Here is a 19,234-nt window from a genome sequence, read left to right as displayed (position 1 = left end):
GGGATCAGCTCATGTGAACATGTGTTGGAAGCTTCTCTTCCTTTTCCTCCCAATCTCTCCCCCCTCCCTTTCGTACTCTTCTCTCTCTTTCTCTCTCTCTCTCTCTCTCTCTCTCTCTCTCTCTCGTTCTCTCTCTCTCCGTCATGTGAAAGGCATCAGGCCCAGATTGAATGCAGCATCTGTCCTGTTTGCCTGCCGTGCTCTTTGCCTTATTCTCTACTGTGATCTTATCTCACGATGACATACTGTATGGATGTTACTGAACCTCTCACCACAGTCCTGACTCTAACCTGGCCCAAGTTGCACAAACCCCGGAGTGTTCGTTTAACTCTGAGAGTTTACAAATGGAAACAAATGCAGAGTCGATTTGGTTCCATTTGTAAACTCTCGGATTTACAAATGAATAATTTAACACAATATAATAATAATCCTTAATACTTTGATTTGGAATCAAAGCAACTCATACATACTCATTGCAAAGAGCTCTGGATGAGAACAAACACTGAATGGGACCCGTTTTTAGAATATTCAAAAATTCCCTTCAAAACACTCTCTATTATTTGAAAGGATACAGGAAGAGTGGGCACCTGAGAAGTATTTGTACACTGAGCCAAATGAATACTCAGGATTTTGCAGCATATGAACCCAAGTGGATTTTTACAGGTCAATTAATCTGTTAACACGGTTAGCAAGCTTTCAGCCTACAGTCCAGTATTCCATTCCAGTATAATGATCCCTGCAGTTGTGAGACGTTTTGCGGCAGTACTTTTCAGTGCATGGAGCTGCCTGCAGCTGTGCTTCTGTGTATTAGATTAGTACAGATCACAACACGGCACGCTGGGAATGTACTAACAGTACATTGATGAAACTGTGCTTATCGAGAACATCTGGCGTATATCCACATGACATAATAAATGGGCCAGTCTGAGATTTTTTTTAAAGACTAAGATTTTGATAACCCAAAAATATATCAGACAGACAGACAGATAGAATTTTACCTGAACAATTTCCAGGTTGGTCTCTTCTACCAGCTTATCTTGATCTAGAGGAAGACACAAATGCAATGTGAAGTTGCAACAAGAGTAGTGGCATGTAGACTATTGTAGGTTAACCATTAACCACAGCGTACCTCTTCTGGGGCAAACATTCGGTGAGGACCTCAAAACCTCACAACATGTTGCAAGGCGACATGTTGTGAGCTTGCAGATCTGCTATTTTCTGAAAAGATATTATTGGATATGGAACCCTGGAATGGAATAATAAAGGGCTTAAGTGCTTAACAAAGTCATAGACACCGTAACCACAGTCCTGTGTGAAACCTGCACTGAAACTTAAATGTGGTGCAAGAAGGATGTTCAAATTGTACTGGACAGGCGGGAAAGATATGCAAAGGACAGGTGAAGATGTTACAATCTTTCCTTTGGTCACTCCAAGCTAGACACTCCTCCAAGCTCACAACGTGTTTTGAACTTATAAATGTATGTTATTTTTGCTGATTTTGAACTTTTGTGGGGGGAGTGACTATTTTTGACTATTTTTTATTGCTGTGCTTCATAATGATGTTACATGAAGAAGTTGGCCATGTTTAAGTTATAGGATAATATATATTTAGTATGACAAGTTAAACTGATCACATTGAGAACATACAGACAGTGGAAGAAAGCATGTTATAATTTTGTGTAACAGTTTTAACATGTTGTACTACCTCCAAACTGACATGGCCTCGCACACCTCCTGATTGTGACTTAGATTTTGACTTTTCAACCCAAAACATAATCATTGCTTCAGGGGTCATCAATATGGCCGTCTGTACACGGATAAAAAGGACGTGGTCATAACTGATGTTAAATACATGCAGGTGCATAGTAGATGTTTGACACTGATTATGACACTGTGGGGGGGGGGGGGGGGGGGGGGCGCTCTCCATTCCGACATGTCGCCAGTCCAACAGTGACTTCCTATTGTCGGAGTGGCAACACTTCCATAGAGGTTAAGGTTAGGGTTAGGGTAAGAGATAGGGTTAGTGTCTGTCGGAGAGGAGACATGTCGTAATGGAGAGATGCACTCGACACTGTGGCACATTACTGTATGAGTCCACTAGTACTAGTGGTTCTCAAATGTTTTATTTAACTCTGAGAGTCCATTTGGTTCCATTTGTACACTCAGACTTACATTCGGGGCAATGGGCATTATGTGTTTCTGGTAATATTATTGTCCACTCATTTTTTATGTCTGGCAAAAACAGACTTTTGACAAAAATGTCCACCGCAACACAAGCCAACATGGCAATGACCCCTGGGGGAGCTACTGATCATTCCCACGAAATGTCACGCAAAATCTGCCCTGACGGTTCTCAAGTTTATCTTGCAGACAAACAAACACAGTCATACACAGGAACAGACACTGCTGCAGGCAGGATGTCAAGTCATTTATCATATGTAGAAACAACAGTCAACAATATTGAGTCCAGCTGCTCATTCATTGTCACCAGAGCACCATGAACCCTCTGCAAAGAGATTTACTGTTGAGTGGAATTAGGGGTCAACTACAGTATAGGGTTTAAGTGGCTAATGACATCACTGATCATACCCTTGATTTTCTGAACTCTAGCTTTATGGAAACAGTGCTGTCCTGTTCACAAACATCACAGAACTTTATAATACTATAAGAACATCAACCAAGGGAATCTTTGTTCCAGCTATGTTTTTTTCTTTAAGTGCAATAACACAATTGTACACTTGTCCCATATAAGAAGTACAATGATTCAGTTTCTGTAGTGAAATGCCAAGTCCAAGCTTCTACAGTAGCAGCATCACCGAAGGTCATCTTAAATGCCTACTTATCATACATTATCATGCATATTTTAGAGGGTGCTGCACTGGCAGACAGTAGTCTACAATGTCCCACGGCTGTCCTATGAGAGCACAATCACACAGACGTCATACAGAAGAAGGTACCTCGTACCCAACAACAGTTTATTCTGTCTATAGAACCATCCATTTTACAATTCATGTTGTGATCCGAGTTATTGACGAGAATCATTTGTGCCAGTAAAGTCTTTCATATCGGGCTGTGACAAAGCATCAAAAAACATAAAATCTTCAAAGCAACGGTTCCTACTACATGTGAGCTCATTGAGTTATCAAAGGATGTGTATACAGTATGATAGTAATTTGGGCAGTTTATAAAAGTACAACCACGTATCTTCTTCTTCAAAGAACATATCTTCAGAGCACACACAGCTGTACTCTACAGTCATTTGTACAGCTGCCATTTCTCAATCAGGAACTGTATTAGTGTATTTACAAAGAAGACAGTTCCTTTCTACATTATGCCATCAAGGAGTTGTGTTAGTTTCCCCTTGGCTCAGGGGTTTGAAGGAGAAAACTTGCCTTATATTCCTTTAACTTTTTTTCTTACCTTCTGTTGAATCCTTCATTTCTCCTTTTATCTCCTTGTCCTCTGCCTCGTGTTCTGCTCGGCCATTCTCTGTGGTTTGATAGTCCATTCTATGCACTTCACACCTGCGTGGTTCCAGATTGTTGAGGGCCCTGAAGTTCCAATCCTGCTTAGGACTACTACTCTCTTCTTTCACTCGTCTCGTCTGTTGTCCTTTGTTCCTCCCCTGTCCTCCTCTGTAGCAGCGGGTGATCCCTCGCTTTCTCTCCCCCAAATCATGTGAGTCCTATGATTCCCCTTCCACACAAAAAGGGCCCTTGTCCTCTGAAGAGTGGAAAGATGAATGTCAGAAAGAAAGTCAAAAAGGGAGATGTTGGGAAGAGCGAGAGCCAGAGAGAGAGAGAAATTAATTGTGGTAGAAATCAGGAAGGTCAAGAAGAGAAAAAAAATAGAGATAGGCGTGTAGAGAGATAGAGAGAGAAATAGGCCTACAGAATGAGAGACAAGCTTCCATGGCCTTCGCTTTGACACCCGTTCATCAATGGTTGGCTGATTAGATTTAGAGAAAGCCCTGAATAGCCATTCATGTGAACCAAGTACACCACAATATTGATTAGATTACTCTACATTTTTAAAGTCCAAACATTGCAGGAGAGATTGTACAGTTAAACTGAGCAAATGGGCTGAAGGGGGTTACTTGGGTTGTATCTCAGGATCTGAAACACATGTTGGAGAATCTTAGAGAAATACGCTCTCTACTGTATTAGCCTAACATATAAATACAGTACAGAATATCCGGCATTTGCCCAAGAAACAAACTAAGCAAGAAAATACTGTAAACTCATATTCATTACTGTTAAAAAGGAACTACCCTGTCAAATAAATGAAATGGTATGTCTGCATGGATGAAGCATGGGAGGCAGTCAGCATAGAACACAGGTCTCACAGCCATTCTGTGTGACTCGTCATGGGATCAAATCCCAATACTGGCATCTCTGCATCTGAGCAACTGACACTGATGGTTAGATATTTCTCTCCTTTAAATGTCCATTGTCATTGACAATGCGTTAAATATTTCAAAAACTACAAATTTCAAAGTAAAAGTCTCAGGCATGCATGTCCACAGTAAGGTTCAATTTTAATGTGTGATTTTACTTTGAAATGTTTTGTAGTTTTGGAGATAATTTACTTTTAAATCCCACATCTGATAACTTTGGCACCTCGCTGTTCCTTCATACTTTAACTTAGCGACTTGATTCAAAATATTAAAAAAAATCCACCTTACTTTGGACATGTATGGTTGAGATTTTTACTTTGAAATAATTTGTAGTTTTTTAAATATTTAACTTTAATCGCCCAATGCATTGTCAATGACAATGGACATTTAAAGGAGAGAAAAATCTAGCTATCATTGTCAATTATTCAGATGCAGAGGTGTTAGTGCTGGGAATTGGTCCCACAACCTTCTGACAATGAGTCAAGAGCATTTCCAACAGCGCTACCATAACTCAGACATGTGAGGGCCCACTGCATTAATAAACACATTTTGAGTCACTCATGTATATGTTTACATAGAAAATTCCAAAGTAGTGGATTATTGAACTCTGGGAAGACAGGGGTTTGAACATGGCATCTCTGAGCCGAAGAACTAATCATTAGACCACCTTACCACCTCTCAGGCACTCTTGGCACATACATGTATCTAAGACCTTATTTAACATTTACTTTTTTTCCCCTTCTTTTTCAAGGCTAGAATAATAGAAATAGGAGAAGAAAAAAACCCACTTCAAAACACTAAGAGAGTTGTGCCCTGAGTTTTTGACAGGTAGTAAAGTGGTCTCAGGCTGGATTAACCGTTGGGCCGGTGGTATAAGAAAGAGAAGCCTGCAGAGCTTTCTGAAGGGAACAATTCCAATCAGTTAACAGGAGAGCAATGAAAATAACAACAAATATGTTGACATTAATTAAAGAGCATGAGCAATTTGTGGTTAGTTTGAAAAACAAAGTAAAATAAAACTAGGTGGCCTGGTGGTCCTGGCACATACCACATAATGTACTCTATGCAGCCTGCGGCAAGTTGCGAGTCCGAGTCCTGCTCCCGACGGCCTTTGCTGTGTATTTCTCTCTCTCTGTTTTCTGTCTATTTAAACTATCCCCTATAGATAAAGGCAGAAAAGAAAACCTGAAACTGAAACAAGCAGATACATTTCTTTGCTAGCATAATTATGCATCTTGACAAATCTTTTGAGGATATGGAGAGGATCACCCAAAGCTAGTCTTTTACAACAACAGTATAAATTAAAAAGCCAAAAACAAAAAGAATGAATCAATTACATTTTGTCACACATAATTCTGTACCTTTTGGAATTGGAACCAACATGTAAATTGTAAAAGGTTACAAAGAACTGTCTAGTCTTCTTTTAGACACACTGAAAGGCATCCACGCTATCTGGCTCTGCTCTTTTTTTGGCCAATTCATGAAGACTCAAAATAAAGACAACTCAAGAAGACTCTGAAATAAAGACATATGTGAATGCAATTAAAATTGCATCCCGCAAGAATGTTCTGTTTCAAAGAGACACTGTTGCCCACTTGTTCTTAGGAATTGGACAAGAACTGATGAGACTCGTTTCAAAACCCAAACTTGACAAGTGTTTTCCTAAGATGGGTCGAAATACCCCTGCAACATTTTGGCAGACTGCATGGTGACATATTTAAGGAAAAGGAAATCATCAGCCGCCTTCAAAGAGTCAATGGGACCATTGAGGCTGAAAATCCCTGTGCGACCAGCTTTATTTAGAGCAGTAAGAAGTGAATTCAGTTTAGAAAAGGTCTCCTACATTGGTTTTGCCATTGACTGTCCCTATAGTGTTAATGAGCCATTTTTTTAATTTAATGTCAGTCTTAGTCTAGTTTCAATCACCCTTGTTAGTTTTTATCACATTTATTCAACCTCGCTCATCCTTATTTTTAGTCAAGTTTTAGTCGACAAAAAGACGAGCCTTTTAGTCTTTGTCTTAGTCCAAGACAACGTCATTTTAGTTAGTCTTGTTTTAGTCGACAAGAACTGTTGACATTTTAGTCTTGTTTTAGTCAGGACAATTATTTGACCCCTTTACATTTTTTGTCAGCAAATAATATAGAACATATTATCCAGCTTATCTATATTATTTCACATAGCATTTTATCTCATCCTTTTGATGAAAACCAATTTTAAGGAATACAGTACAATAAGACCACACCTGGTTAAAGAACCAATGATTCTAGTTCAACAAACCCAGTACAACAGTACAGTAGGCTACAACAAGACAACACATGGTTAGTTTTTATTTGTTGACGAAGCAAAAGAAGTTTCATGGAGAAAATCACATTTTAACATACTTTTCCTTGATGTTGAAAATTGAAAACCGGGTCAAAATGACCCAAAGACCCTACGAGGGTTAAATAAAATGAAAGTTAACCTAAATTCGAGATACAATCAGAATGCTGTTGTAGTACATACAGTATTCACACTCTTTATGAATGGAGCACTGCGAAATGTTAAAAGAAGTAACCAATTGTGCTACATGATTCATGTAGCACTATTGATATTGAACAACCTGATACTCTGTGGTGGATGTACAGGTCAGTCTTCATCAACAGCTCCAAGTCATTTACACTTTACAGGACAGTTAGACCAACAGACATCTCCCTGTCCTTACACGTCTCCCTGTCCTTACACGTCTGAGTCCCACCATTTTACCTGGATCTCAGTTGGGGCTGTGTGATATGACTTCAAAACAATATCACAATTTCAATCTTTTGCCTCCCATTAACTAATGGGGTTTCTAATTTGATCTCACAGATTTTATTTTTGTTGCTATGATTCGTTGTCATATAAGAAATAACACACAAATGTGTTTCATTTGAATATTCAATTAACCTACATCAACAAGTTGAAGTCTTGAGCTATAGTCAACTTTTTCTTGAAAAGTGGATGCTAAAATAAAAATGTTTCTAAAGTATTTAATAAAAGAATATGCGTCATATATGTGTTTCTGTTCAAAAATGTCCACAAAAAGCGTAAAATAATGATAAAATAATCATTTTGGCAATTGTCAGGCTGACACTTTTTTTTTTACATCCTAGTCTATTCTTTTATATGGATTGATAGGATGTAAACAAAGTGTCAGCCTGACAATTGCCAAAATGGTTATTCTATCATTATTTTACGCTTTTTGTGGACATTTTTAACAGAAACACATATTTGAAGCATATTTTTTTATAACATATTTTCGAACATTATTTTTAATTTAGCATCCGTTTTTCAAGAAAAAGTTGACTATAGCTCCTTTAAGATTACAGGTTCTAAATATCGGTTTCACTTTCGATATACAATATTTTGGGTTAATTGCCCTGCCCTAATCTGAGATACTAACTAATACAAGTATAAGTACTGTATTAACGTTTTTACTTTTTACTTAAGAAAAAGACCATTACAAAAGTATTAGCATCAACATATACGGGATACAATTTCAAAGTAAAACTACAGAACCTTTTTGAAGATTTCTCAAACTTTTGTGGTGAAGCTCACAACACAATATGTACAACACTTGAGTATTTGTGTTACTTTCCAACAGTGGTTTTTAGAATTTCCCTTCAAAGGCAAGTGAGAACTTTTAAATACATGTCATAAAATGAAAGTTCACACTCTTTATGAATGGAGCACTCCAAAATGTTAAAACAAGTAACCTTTGTTAATGTCCCATGCTCATGTTTCATTTGGATCCCAAATAATATTATTAGTACAAGCAGAGGACACACTGCCATCTAGTGGGCGAACTGGTTCTATGCAAGTTGTGATTCATGTATACAGGTTCCTCAACTTCCAATCTCTTCTGCAAGAACAGAAACAAATCTTCAAATTGCTAACCTCTGTCTTCATCTACAGCTCCAAGTCATTTACACTTACAGGACAGTCAGACCAATGGACCTTCCACGGATTTCCCTTTGTCCTTACAGGTTTGAGTCTAACCCTTTTACTTAGATCTCAGTTAGGGCTGTGCGATGTGACTTCAAAAGAATATCACAATTTCAGACTTAAATCGCAACTTCCATTACGATTAATGAATGATAATTTTATCTTCTTTATTATTTAGCTTAGATTCATTACCATCTAAGAAATAACACAAAACTTTGATTAATTTGATAATTCAATTAACCTACATCAACAAGATGAAGTTTTAAGATTACAGGTTCTAAATAACGGTTTCGATATACAGTATTTTGGGTTAATTGCCCTGCCCTAATCTGAGATGAGCACTGCGTTTCTTTTTGGCCTTCCTCTGGGTCTACCTGTGGCATTGTGAGAACCTTTCTTTGTGCGCTTATTCAATTCCTCTCTCATCTCCTCCTCCTCCTCAGGGTTGTACTCTGTGTCTTCCTTACTTTGCTCAGCAGCATTGTTCTCCATTTCATTCCTCACATCTAATTCAGCCCCAGAACTATTACTTTCCGTCTTCTTTCCTGTGTCAGAGGGGACTTGTCCATGATAACGCTGGACGTGACTCTTCAGGCTAACGTTGTGAGTAAAGCTCTGATCGCAGTGTTGACACTGAAAGGGTTTCTCTCCTGTGTGGACGCGCATGTGAGATTTCAGGTGACTTGCCTGCTTGAATGAACGTTGACACACCTCACACACAAACAGCTTTACTCCCGTGTGCACAACCATGTGCCTCTCCAATTTATCTCTCCAAGGAAACTCCATGTCACATACGTGACATCTGTGAGACAGGTGTCTGTGACTCTTCCGGTGGTCGTGGCGCTCTTGGCGCTTGTCAAACACCTCCGGACAGTCGGGACACAGGTAGGGTTTCTCTGTGGGCGGATGGCGCTTCTCGTGTGCAATCTTGTCTCCCCTTACTTTGAAGGGTTTGAGGCAGAAGGTGCACCTGTGCTCGTAGCCTTCCCTATGGATCCTGCTGTGGCTTTTCAGATGCGACTCGGAAACAAAACATTTGCCACACAAACGACAAGGATAGGGCTTAAGTTTGTATACCTCACACGTGTGGTTCTTCTTATGAAGCCTGTTGAGTAACTTTCCGCATTGGGGACAGAGCTGGCATTTTCCTCCATCAAGCTCTTCATCAAGCTCTTCGGTATCTGAGTAGAGGTGCAACAGTTAAACTCATTAAAAAAATTCAAAAAGAATTAGCTAATTTTAAGTAAGTAATCAATGAATAATCTATCCCAATCTTGGGCATGTCATTATAGGCAAATTCAGCTCAAAGCTAGAGAAAATAGCCAATGAACAATGTCCCAACATGTCACATCACAACACGTGAGCTGGTAGATCTGCTATTTTCATTATTTTTGCACAAAGATCATTGTGTGATGTTGTATAAAATAGCCCAAAAGTAGTTAATCAATTTGTTAATATATAAACAAATGTATAATTAAAACCCAACAAATGTATCCAAAAAGCAATGTGTCGTCTGTCGGGTGGAAACCTCATACAGTATGTCCAAAACTGTAACTTTTACGGTAAAAAAAAACTGCAGATCACCAAGCTCAAAACCAGTCACTTTGTACTGCGTTTAGAGCTTGCAGATCTGAAACCTTTGTGTGACGCCGTATTATGATCACGTCGGATGTTCATTTACAAAAGAAGTTAGAATATGGAGATTAGAGGTTGCTGCCCGACAGCAACGCTATAGAATAGCAGAATAATTGATGAGAACAGTTGCAGTCCTATACCTGTGTCACTCTCTGTGAACTCGCTGTCGATATTGAATTCACCCCAGGGATCAAAATCACTGTCGGAACCGTTCTCTGGTACCGTCTGATTTTCTTCTTCATCCGAGTCCCAGTACTCTGAGGGCACCACCTGTGAAACATAAATCAAATAAAAAGAGCTGAACTCGACTAAATGGAGCAGTCTGAATAACCACTTTAATCCTGTATTATATTATTATATATTTGTGTTATGTCACACAAAAATAGTGAAAATAGCAGATCTACAAGTTCATATGTCACAATGCGATGCGTGTGAGCTTGTAGATGAGCCAATTTTCACAATTTAAAAATAATAATTCTTCTAACCCTAACCCTGTTTAAAATAAATGTTCTCTTATGGGGAACCTTGGCAAGAAATCTTGTCAGATGGTGGTCCACAGCCAAATAATTATCCATTTGGGGGTATTTTACATGAAAATGTTTCAGAACCACTGTTCTATCCTAGCATTTATTTTGTATTTATTCTTTTTGTGCTGATGGTATTTCTCTCCCCTGCCACTGTACATAAGGTAAGATCTTAGTCAGGGACCCACAAGGCCAAAAGCTCAAGGAATAGGGTTTGACCTGTGATGTCCTGCCGTACTTTTTATTTCTGTTTTATCTATTAGTTTGGTCATTAAGGTCCACAGAATGACAGGCCTGCTCTGCCGGAAACATCGCGGAAAAAAAGTTATGGCCATTTGTATATTCACTGTCCCATCGACTTCACTATACAGGAAAAGAAAAATATTTAAAAAAGAAAATAAATATGCTTTAAGTAGCATGTGAGGGGTCAAACTAGGGGTTCTTCATGATTCTGAATCCATTGCAAGCATTTTTTTTGCATGAAAAACATTCCTAGGGCAACATATCGGCCCCCAAAAACTGTGAAAAGTGAAGATTTTTTGATGACTCATCACTTTCTAAAAATTTGGGGGGCCAAAATTTTGCCCAAGGAATGTTTTTCATGCAAAACAAATGCTTGCAATGGATTCAGAACATGAAGAACCCCTAGTTCGACCCCTCACATGCTACTTAAAGCACATTTATTTTTTGTATTCTTTTCCTGTATAGTGAAGTTGATGGGACAGTGAATATACAAATGGCCATAACTTTTTTTCGCGATGTTTCCGGCAGAGCAGGCCTCTCTTTCTGTGGACCTTAATGACCAAACTAATAGATAAAACATAAATAAAAAGTACGGCAGAACATCACAGGTCCTCTCCCATTATCAGGGACTGGGTCCTTGACTATCTACCTTCTATGCCTCCTCTAACCCTTTCTCCTCACCTTGTATTTCTTCCTCTTGCTTCCCATCTCCTCTCCTTCGTCTGCAGGCATCTCACTGGCTGCATTCCTCTTCTCTTTTCTCTCTTTCCTCATCATGTACTCAGCGATCAGGTCAGGACACTCCACGTTTTCTTCTGTTTCCCATGTGCTTTCCTCCCTGCACATACACAAGGACACACACACACACACACACACACACACACACACACACGCACACGCACACGCACACACACACAGCTTATAGGTGTCTGTTATGCAGGCAATTGTCCCAATTTTAACCACTGCTGTCGAAAATCTGATTAATCCAATAACTCTGATTAGTCCAGCAGGGCTGAGTGTATATGAACTATAGACTCATTTGGAAATAAAATAAATTCCCCACTGATAGTTATACTATGTATGTTTTCCCAATTGTTTCCATGGACTAATCATTGTTTTATTTGATGTTCTTCCTACCCTGACATTTAGCAAAGGTCAAGAGGCCTAGTCCCTAAAAGGATGACATTCAAGGCCTGACCACAAAACACAATCAAAAGATCCATCAACTCTGGAATCCATCTTCTGAACAAGACGTTCACAAGATCTGATGTTCATGTGGAATGGCCGTGCCCAGACTGACCACTTAGGAGACCAAACATGTGTACCAATTTGGGTGCCATGGCATTGGTCCGAAGGTTCATTAGTCCGAATTTGTTAAGAATACTATGCCTAACCTATCCCTAACCTCAGTAACCCTAACTAAATTCGGACTAATTAACCTTCAGACTTATGGGCAGTCCCCCCAATTTGTACTATTGCAAGGTGTGGAATTGGCCATCTATGTAGCTAATATATCAAGGAACTTTGATTGTTGAGTCTATGGGGTCGCCGGTAGACAATGAGTTTGTTCCACACAAGATATAAAATGTTAATCACGTGGAGAGAAAGACGTCTTGGACTCACTCTGAGAAACCTTTCCATTTGAGGAGGTACTTCACCCTTCCATTCAGCTCATGTCGATCCAGCACCTTCTCCACCACATAGTCCTGCCCTTCCTCCACTGTCACCGTCACTGCAGCCTTAGACTCCTCCCCCTCCTCCTTCACGGTCACTGCAACCACAGACTCCTCCTCTTCCTTCTTAACTGCAGTCTCAGGCTCCTCCTTCAACTAGTAAAGAGATACCAAACAATGTTTGACATTACAACCACATTTTAAACTGCAGGGGTCTTCAATGTTTTCAGGCCAAGGACTCCGTAGTTGAGAGAGAGAGATGAAGCAGGAGTCAGTGCTTTTCTTATGCACTAAAAAAAAACATATCTCTTATCATCTAACGTTATATATTATTATAAACACGTGGGCTACCGATTCCGAATGTCTATCTTTCTGCTGTTAGGAAAACACTGAACGGCTGGTATGGTCATGGATTGGAATTTGGAACAACAGTGGAATGCCCGCGCTGAGCGCAATGCGCATGCGCTCCAGTCAGAGAGAAACACTTACAGGAGTACTTTTACTTTTGGTACTTTTAAGTACATTTTGATAGCAGTACTTTTACTAGTAGTACTGTAGCTACATTTGTAAATCCTGACTTTTACGTGTAGCAGAGTATTTCTTCATTGCAGTATTGATACTTTTACTTTCTCCACCAATGATTTAGCCGATTAAATTACCTCTAACGTAGCCCTTGGAACAGCGGTCGGCCTGATCCAGATATGTACTCTCTTTGGATTTGGCTTTTTTGTTACTTTTCTAAGCCCAGCTCTCTTCACTGGCATTGCATCATCTGCCTTCTGTGGTTCTCTTGGGAGGAAATCGTCCGGTGTAAAATGGTCACTGCAAACCGTCCAGTTTTGGGTCGGTTCATGAGGGATATTTGTATCAATTTTTAAAACCGTCAGCCAAAGTTTCCTCATTTCAGCGTCCACTGAGGGTATGCGATGAAAGCTCTTATACCTCCGAGTGGCCTTACTTCTTTTATTGGAACAGCCAGGATATAAGCACTCCATCCTACTAGCCTCGCGTAGCCAGGCTTACTCATCTGCGAAGAGAAAAACTCACGCTCTAACGCTCTAACGCTCACGCTCTAACGCTCACGCTTATCTACGTTTATCTATTCACTCGCTTCAGCAACTGATCCCAAAGTTCACATGGTATTGGCCATTAGCATTATACCAACACTGACGGAGCCCGAATTTCATTTCTCCCAAATTAAAGCAGTTTAAATTAGCGTTTTCTTAACCACTTCTGTTGAACTCTGCTGTCTGTTGCCAGGGTTACGGTCCGTTCCTCCAGGCCATGGGATCTGTAGCCCCACACACACACCCCTTTCTCTCACAGTTAGGAATGTTTCTCTCTCTCTCTCTCTCTCTCTCTCACACACTTTCACTTTTCACTTTCGCGTTTGACATATTTTGGAGCACATATCTTCGAACGGGTAAGGTCTAGTGTTATAAAACATAACGTTTGAAAATGACTCAAAAGTAATTAGCCTATCGTCGTCTTAACACATATGGTGCCAACCCCGAGTTTCCCGAGTTTGATTTCAAATAGACCGCTGTGCCAACCCCAAGTTTCCCGAGTTTGGGTTTAATTACTTAATTAGGTTAATTACACTCTCCCCCATCTTGTGACAAATTTTGGTGCTTCTGTGATTAAAAAAAAAGTCAGAAATCACATATTCAACAAGTGATGTGAGCAAAAACAAATACAAATGCTTCCCATGAACCACAATATTGCTAAACTATGGCTCAAATGGCTCAAATATCTAACTTCATTACTCGCTCTAAACCAGAAATGCATTTCACTGCTTTGAACTGCTTTCCGTGCATTAGGCTAGTCAATTGCACCTTTATTACACACGATGGCGCTATTGTCAGATTAGTGGAAGCCCTGTTGTGTGAAACCAATGGATTGAATCCAGGGTGTTTCCCCCAGGTCAAAACAATAACTCTAGATCACGGGCTGCTATGCAGCCCTGGAATTAGTCGGTCGCGGTGACAAACAACATATTCTTCCTCATAATCATCGTCATCACAACTAACTCTAGTGCTATCACGGGCTGCTGTGAATGTCCTGGCATTAGTGGGTCACTGTGACAAACATTTTCTACTTCATCAGTCATCACAACAATGTCAAAAGACGGTGGCGCTACAGCAGCAGCTAGACAATCTACTTTTGCGTTCCTTCGACCCTGGAATACAAAACAAACAGCCACGATCAAAGGAAGAATCCATCGCCTGAACCTATATAATGGAGTCTAAAACATACCTGTTTGAGCGAGTTGTAGTCGGACATTTGTCACAGAGAGAGAGAGAGCGAGAGACCTCGGAGCAGAATGCAATATGTACGCGTCCATAGTGGAGCCATCGGACGGCGGCCTCTCCTCACTGTGGATCGCGTTCTTGTCTGGTTCCAACTTCAACTACGGAGGTAATCCGACTCAGCGCAACAGCGCAACACCGCGACCGCGGGTTGACCCACTGAGCCCTGGACGAGTGGACATGATGATCGAGCCCTATGAGAGAGCCCTATACAGCCAATACAGCATTCTGCCCCGAGGCCTGACACTGAGTCGGAGGTTTCTGTGAGCCAGAACCGGAGCCAGAACCACCAGAGGCGGACCCGGTCGCTTCTCCCCAGCTGGCTGCGGGGACGGCCCGCAGCCCACACACAGGCCCCGTCGTGAACGTGCCAAACCAGCAGCTCGTTAGGTAAATGTTTCTTTCTTTCTCCCCCCCCCCCTTCTGTTTCTGAAGTTGTATTTGTATCGCGAACTGCCGGTATAGTAGTGATCCACGATTACATTTAGAATGTATCTATTCAATCATTCACAGATGTCGGAGAGTCCATTCAGCTCTCAGAATATATATATATATATATATATATATATATATAGCCTATATATAATCGTCAGATGAATCAATGTATGTTTTATAATCTAAGTTGCTCTGGGTAGGATAAATGTGTCTTCTAAACCCCTAAAACTTTTAGGCTAAAGGTGTAAATTGATTTGTGCTTTTTTCCCCCTCCCATCTGTTATTTATTTAGACTCAGAATCAGACGATACTGTTGGAGATAATGATGATGACCATCATGTGTCACGTGATGCCCCTGAAGGTAAGATTATTGTTTAGTAAAACGGTTATTGTGGTTTGTGTGTGTGTGAGAGAGAGAGAGGAGGGGGGAGGAAGAGAGAGAGAAAATGTTTTCTCTTGGGGTGTGTGTGTGTGTGTGTGTGTGTGTGTGTGTGTGTGTGTGAGAGAGAGAGAAAGAGGGAGGGAGGAGAGAAATGAAGGAGAGGGAGGGAGGGAGGGATAGAAAGAAAATGTATTGTGTGTGTGTGTGTGTGTGTGTGTGTGTGTGTGTGTGTGTGTGTGTGTGTGTGTGTGTGTGTGTGTGTGAAAGAGAGAGAGGGCGGGAGGGATAGGGAGAGAGAAAGAGGGAGGGAGGAGAGAAATGAAGGAGAGAGAGAGAGGGAGGGAGGGATAGAAAGAAAGAAAGTGTGTGTGTGTGTGTGTGTGTGTGTGTGTGTGTGTGTGTGTGTGTGTGTGTGTGTGTGTGGGATAGAGGAAATGTATTTTATTGTGTGAGAGAGAGAGGGATAGAGAACATGTATTGTGGTGTGTGTGTGTGTGTGTGTGTGTGTGTGTGTGTGTGTGTGTGCGCGCGCGTGCGTGTGAGACACATTGTATTGTAAATGGATTTTATTTTTCTATATTTATAGGTAGTGGTTCGTGCAGAGGAGCCTACTGACTTCCCTTTGGAGAACTGAAAACTTTCCTTGCCCGCTGTTTCTGACCGGCCTCATCTCAACTCACACGTGCACGCACGCAGCCTCTGAACTGTGAACACGCACGCAGCCTCTGAACTGTGAACATGCACACGCACACGAGCACGCATGCGGACTCTGAACTGTGAACGTGCACACATACAGGCGCACGCATGCACGCGCGCACACGCACAATGTGAGAAACAATGTGAACAAGCCAGAGAAACACTGAACTAGCAAGAATACACTTGATTGAAAACGGTAAAGAAACAAAATAAAAAACACTTATTTGTCTTATTCTTTTGTATTTCTTTGAAGGAAAAATACTGTAAATACAATATTGAAGTCATTGAAGTCAAAGCTAAAAAGATCAAGTGAGTTTTCAGCCTGATACAGTATCATTCACTAAAAGCTGTTTTTCTCAAAACAAGGTCTAAAAAGGGGTCATTTTTGGCCGCTTTTTTTTTTTTGTCTGGCCTATAAATACAGAAGCGAACATCGTAGAAACATGGTTCTTGGACCGGGTGAAACTAGAGAATCTCCTCTTTCATTCGATGTGTTGTGTGATTTTGTCACGATAAAACTGAATGCTGAGGCTGTCTTCGAAGTTGGTCAAAAACATGGCAAGAGCACAGTACAGACAGAAATAAGCCATGGCAACAGATGTGTTAAAACAATGCACGTCTTTCTGCTTGAAACGACGAGAACCCGTTGCAGGAGCTGACGATCAATGGAACTGGAGAGTGGAGACTATAGTGTTATTCCGTTCAGAAAGTTAATTTTTTTTTATCGGAAAAACACTTTTACACTCTTAATAAAATTGCCTTTCAAAACAAGTCAAACTATTATTTTAGAGCCTATAGAAGAACAATGATTGGTAGAATAAGCCTGGTAGAATAACGCTGCTAAATACTACTATAATTTACACAATACTCACGGATTAGAAGAAAATTTATAATCAATAATAATAATAATAATAATAATTAATTACCTCTAATAGAGCCTTTGGAACTGCCGTTGGTTTTATCGAGGTATGAACTCTCTTTTGTTTTGGCTTTTTCTTTATCTTTCTGAGGCCAGGTCTTTTCACTGGCATTGCATCATCATCCTTCTGTGGTTCTCTTGGGAAGAAATCGTCCGGTGTAAAATGGTCACTGCAAACCGTCCAGTTTTGGGTCCGTTCATGTGGGATATTTGTATCAATTTTTAAAACCGTCAGCCAAAGTTTCCTCATTTCAGCGTTCACTGAGGGTATGCGATGAAAGCTCTTACACCTTAGATTGACCCTAGATCTTTTGTTAGGACAGCCGGGATATTGGCACTCCTTCATGTTATAAAAGAATAAAGGTCGATACTAAATAATGTGCTCGAATGTATACTCTTTCTGCTCAGGTAGCAAACTGGAATTTGGAACAACCAGAGTGGAAAAATGCCCGCGCCGCTGTGCGCATGCGCTCCAGTCAGAGAGAATCACTTCCTGGTGGGATTTATGGTTCTTTGAAGTGAGCCGGATCTCTGGGATCCGTTCCTTTCAAAGAGCCGTTCAAAAGACTAAGTTATTTAGTTACTTTGTAGATGTTTATTATAATTACAAATCACTTCAATCCTATATACATTTTTATGGGGAGACGTTTGGCCATATATATAGAGAGCATAGGTCTACACATTTCACGCTGCAACACAGTGTGAGCTTGTAGATCTGCTATTTTCAAATGTTTTTTTCTACATTTTATTTATTGGAAAACTTATGTATAATGAGTACTTTCTACTACACTAATAGTACTTTAAGAGCATTTTGATACCAATAACTTTTGTACTTTTACTCAAGTAGGCTACATTTTATTTCCAAACTTCTACTTGTGGCAGAGTATTTCTACATTGCAGTAGGCCTATTGATACTTTTACATAAGTAAAGCCCTATTCACGGCCCGCCCACTCAGCACATTTCTCAGCAACTTCCTGGTGCTGACGTAATTTTAGAAGGGGAAACTATAACAGAAATAGCTGGACTTAAAGCCAACAAATCATTATTTCGAACGGTAAAGTAAATTATAATGCTTTGTGCCTTTTACTATCTTGTGTTCTTGATCATGCTAGCTGTATTTTATACTTTATTCGGAAATTGCATTAAATTTGCGATTTCTGTGTTAACTCTATGGGCCTTTAGTAAGGTTTCCCCTTCAAAGCGTGACTTCAGCACCAGGGGGATGCTGAGTGGGCGGGCCGTGAATAGGGCGGAACAGCTCCCTAGTGCGAACTGGATCCCATCGTGCATTTCCAAGAGCCGTTCAAAACACTCGATTCGTTCGCGAACGTCCCATCTCTAGTTGCTGTCAATATATCTGTGGAGCCGTGTTGTTTTATAGTACTTTCTAATGTCTGTCCTGAGCGGAAAAGGTGATAATGGAGGAGGGTGGACTACACAAAAGACAAGAAATCATCACACACAAGGATGTTGACCACCATTATCAACCCGTCTTGTGTTTCATAATAACACTGTTCATTTGAAAACATTGTAAACAAGGATGAAATAGACCCCCATGAACGGTCTACTTTTTAATAGCAGAACCCAAATATATAGCTTTTCAAGAACTATTATGGTATTCACTCCGAGGTTTATACAAACCAAAAAGTGTATTAGTAGCCCTAAATGCTATTATACATAGTCATGGCTTTTTGAATGCAGAATATATTAAACCGCTGAAGAAATGTACCTCTGGTGTCCTTGGAACAGCGTGAGGTCTGATTCTGACACGCTCTCGCTTTGGATTTCTTTTTTGCTTGGCATTTCTAAGCCCATGTCTCTTCATTGGCAGTGTATCATCATCAGCCTTCTGTGGTTCTCTTGGGTAGAAATCGTCCGGTTGAAAATGGTCACTACAGATCCTCCAGTTTTCGGTCCTTTCATGAGGGATATTTGTATCCATTTTTAAAACCGTCAGCCAAAGTTTCCTCAGTTCAGCGTCCATTGAAGGTATGGAATGAAAGCTCTTATGCTTTAGAGTGGCCGTGCTTCTTTTGTTAGAACAGCCAGGATATTGGC

At 40.4% G+C, this 19,234-nt stretch overlaps 2 protein-coding genes across 3 annotated transcripts in view; both read right to left on the bottom strand.

Moving 5' to 3' along the window:
- arhgef33 (Rho guanine nucleotide exchange factor (GEF) 33) overlaps window positions 1–3,521 on the bottom strand; it is a gene marked incomplete at its 3' end in the record, with an annotated part of 19,284 nt that extends 15,763 nt beyond the window's left edge. Inside the window, exons 1-2 of the mRNA XM_080740575.1 lie at window positions 3,421–3,521; window positions 999–1,042 (exon numbers count right to left, since the gene is read on the bottom strand). Of these exons, the coding sequence (XP_080596701.1) occupies window positions 999–1,042; window positions 3,421–3,508 (132 nt within the window). The 5' untranslated portion in view covers window positions 3,509–3,521. The remainder of the gene's footprint in view (window positions 1–998; window positions 1,043–3,420) is intronic.
- A 145-nt stretch (window positions 3,522–3,666) lies between these two features.
- On the bottom strand, window positions 3,667–19,024 carry LOC308297037 (uncharacterized protein). Of its 2 annotated transcripts, XR_013962655.1 has the most exons (7): window positions 18,906–19,024; window positions 12,385–12,590; window positions 11,443–11,599; window positions 10,135–10,264; window positions 9,437–9,540; window positions 5,445–5,555; window positions 3,667–3,723 (listed from the first exon to the last, which is right to left on the bottom strand). XR_013962655.1 is itself a non-coding variant. In XM_080740417.1 (5 exons), exons 1-5 carry the CDS (start codon window positions 18,999–19,001, stop codon window positions 8,684–8,686), a joined length of 1,446 nt encoding a protein of 481 aa, XP_080596543.1. In that variant the 5' UTR covers window positions 19,002–19,024; the 3' UTR covers window positions 8,376–8,683. The 2 variants fall into 2 exon arrangements, 1 of the variants encoding a protein (XP_080596543.1); XM_080740417.1 differs by lacking the exons at window positions 3,667–3,723; window positions 5,445–5,555 and having other exon boundaries at window positions 8,376–9,540.
- Window positions 19,025–19,234: the final 210 nt, after the last annotated feature.

This window comes from Nannobrachium achirus (genome assembly GCF_963921795.1).
Source record: "Nannobrachium achirus genome assembly, chromosome: 13".
NCBI classification, from domain to species: Eukaryota; Metazoa; Chordata; class Actinopteri; order Myctophiformes; family Myctophidae; genus Nannobrachium; species Nannobrachium achirus.
This window is presented reverse-complemented; position numbering and strand designations above follow the sequence as displayed.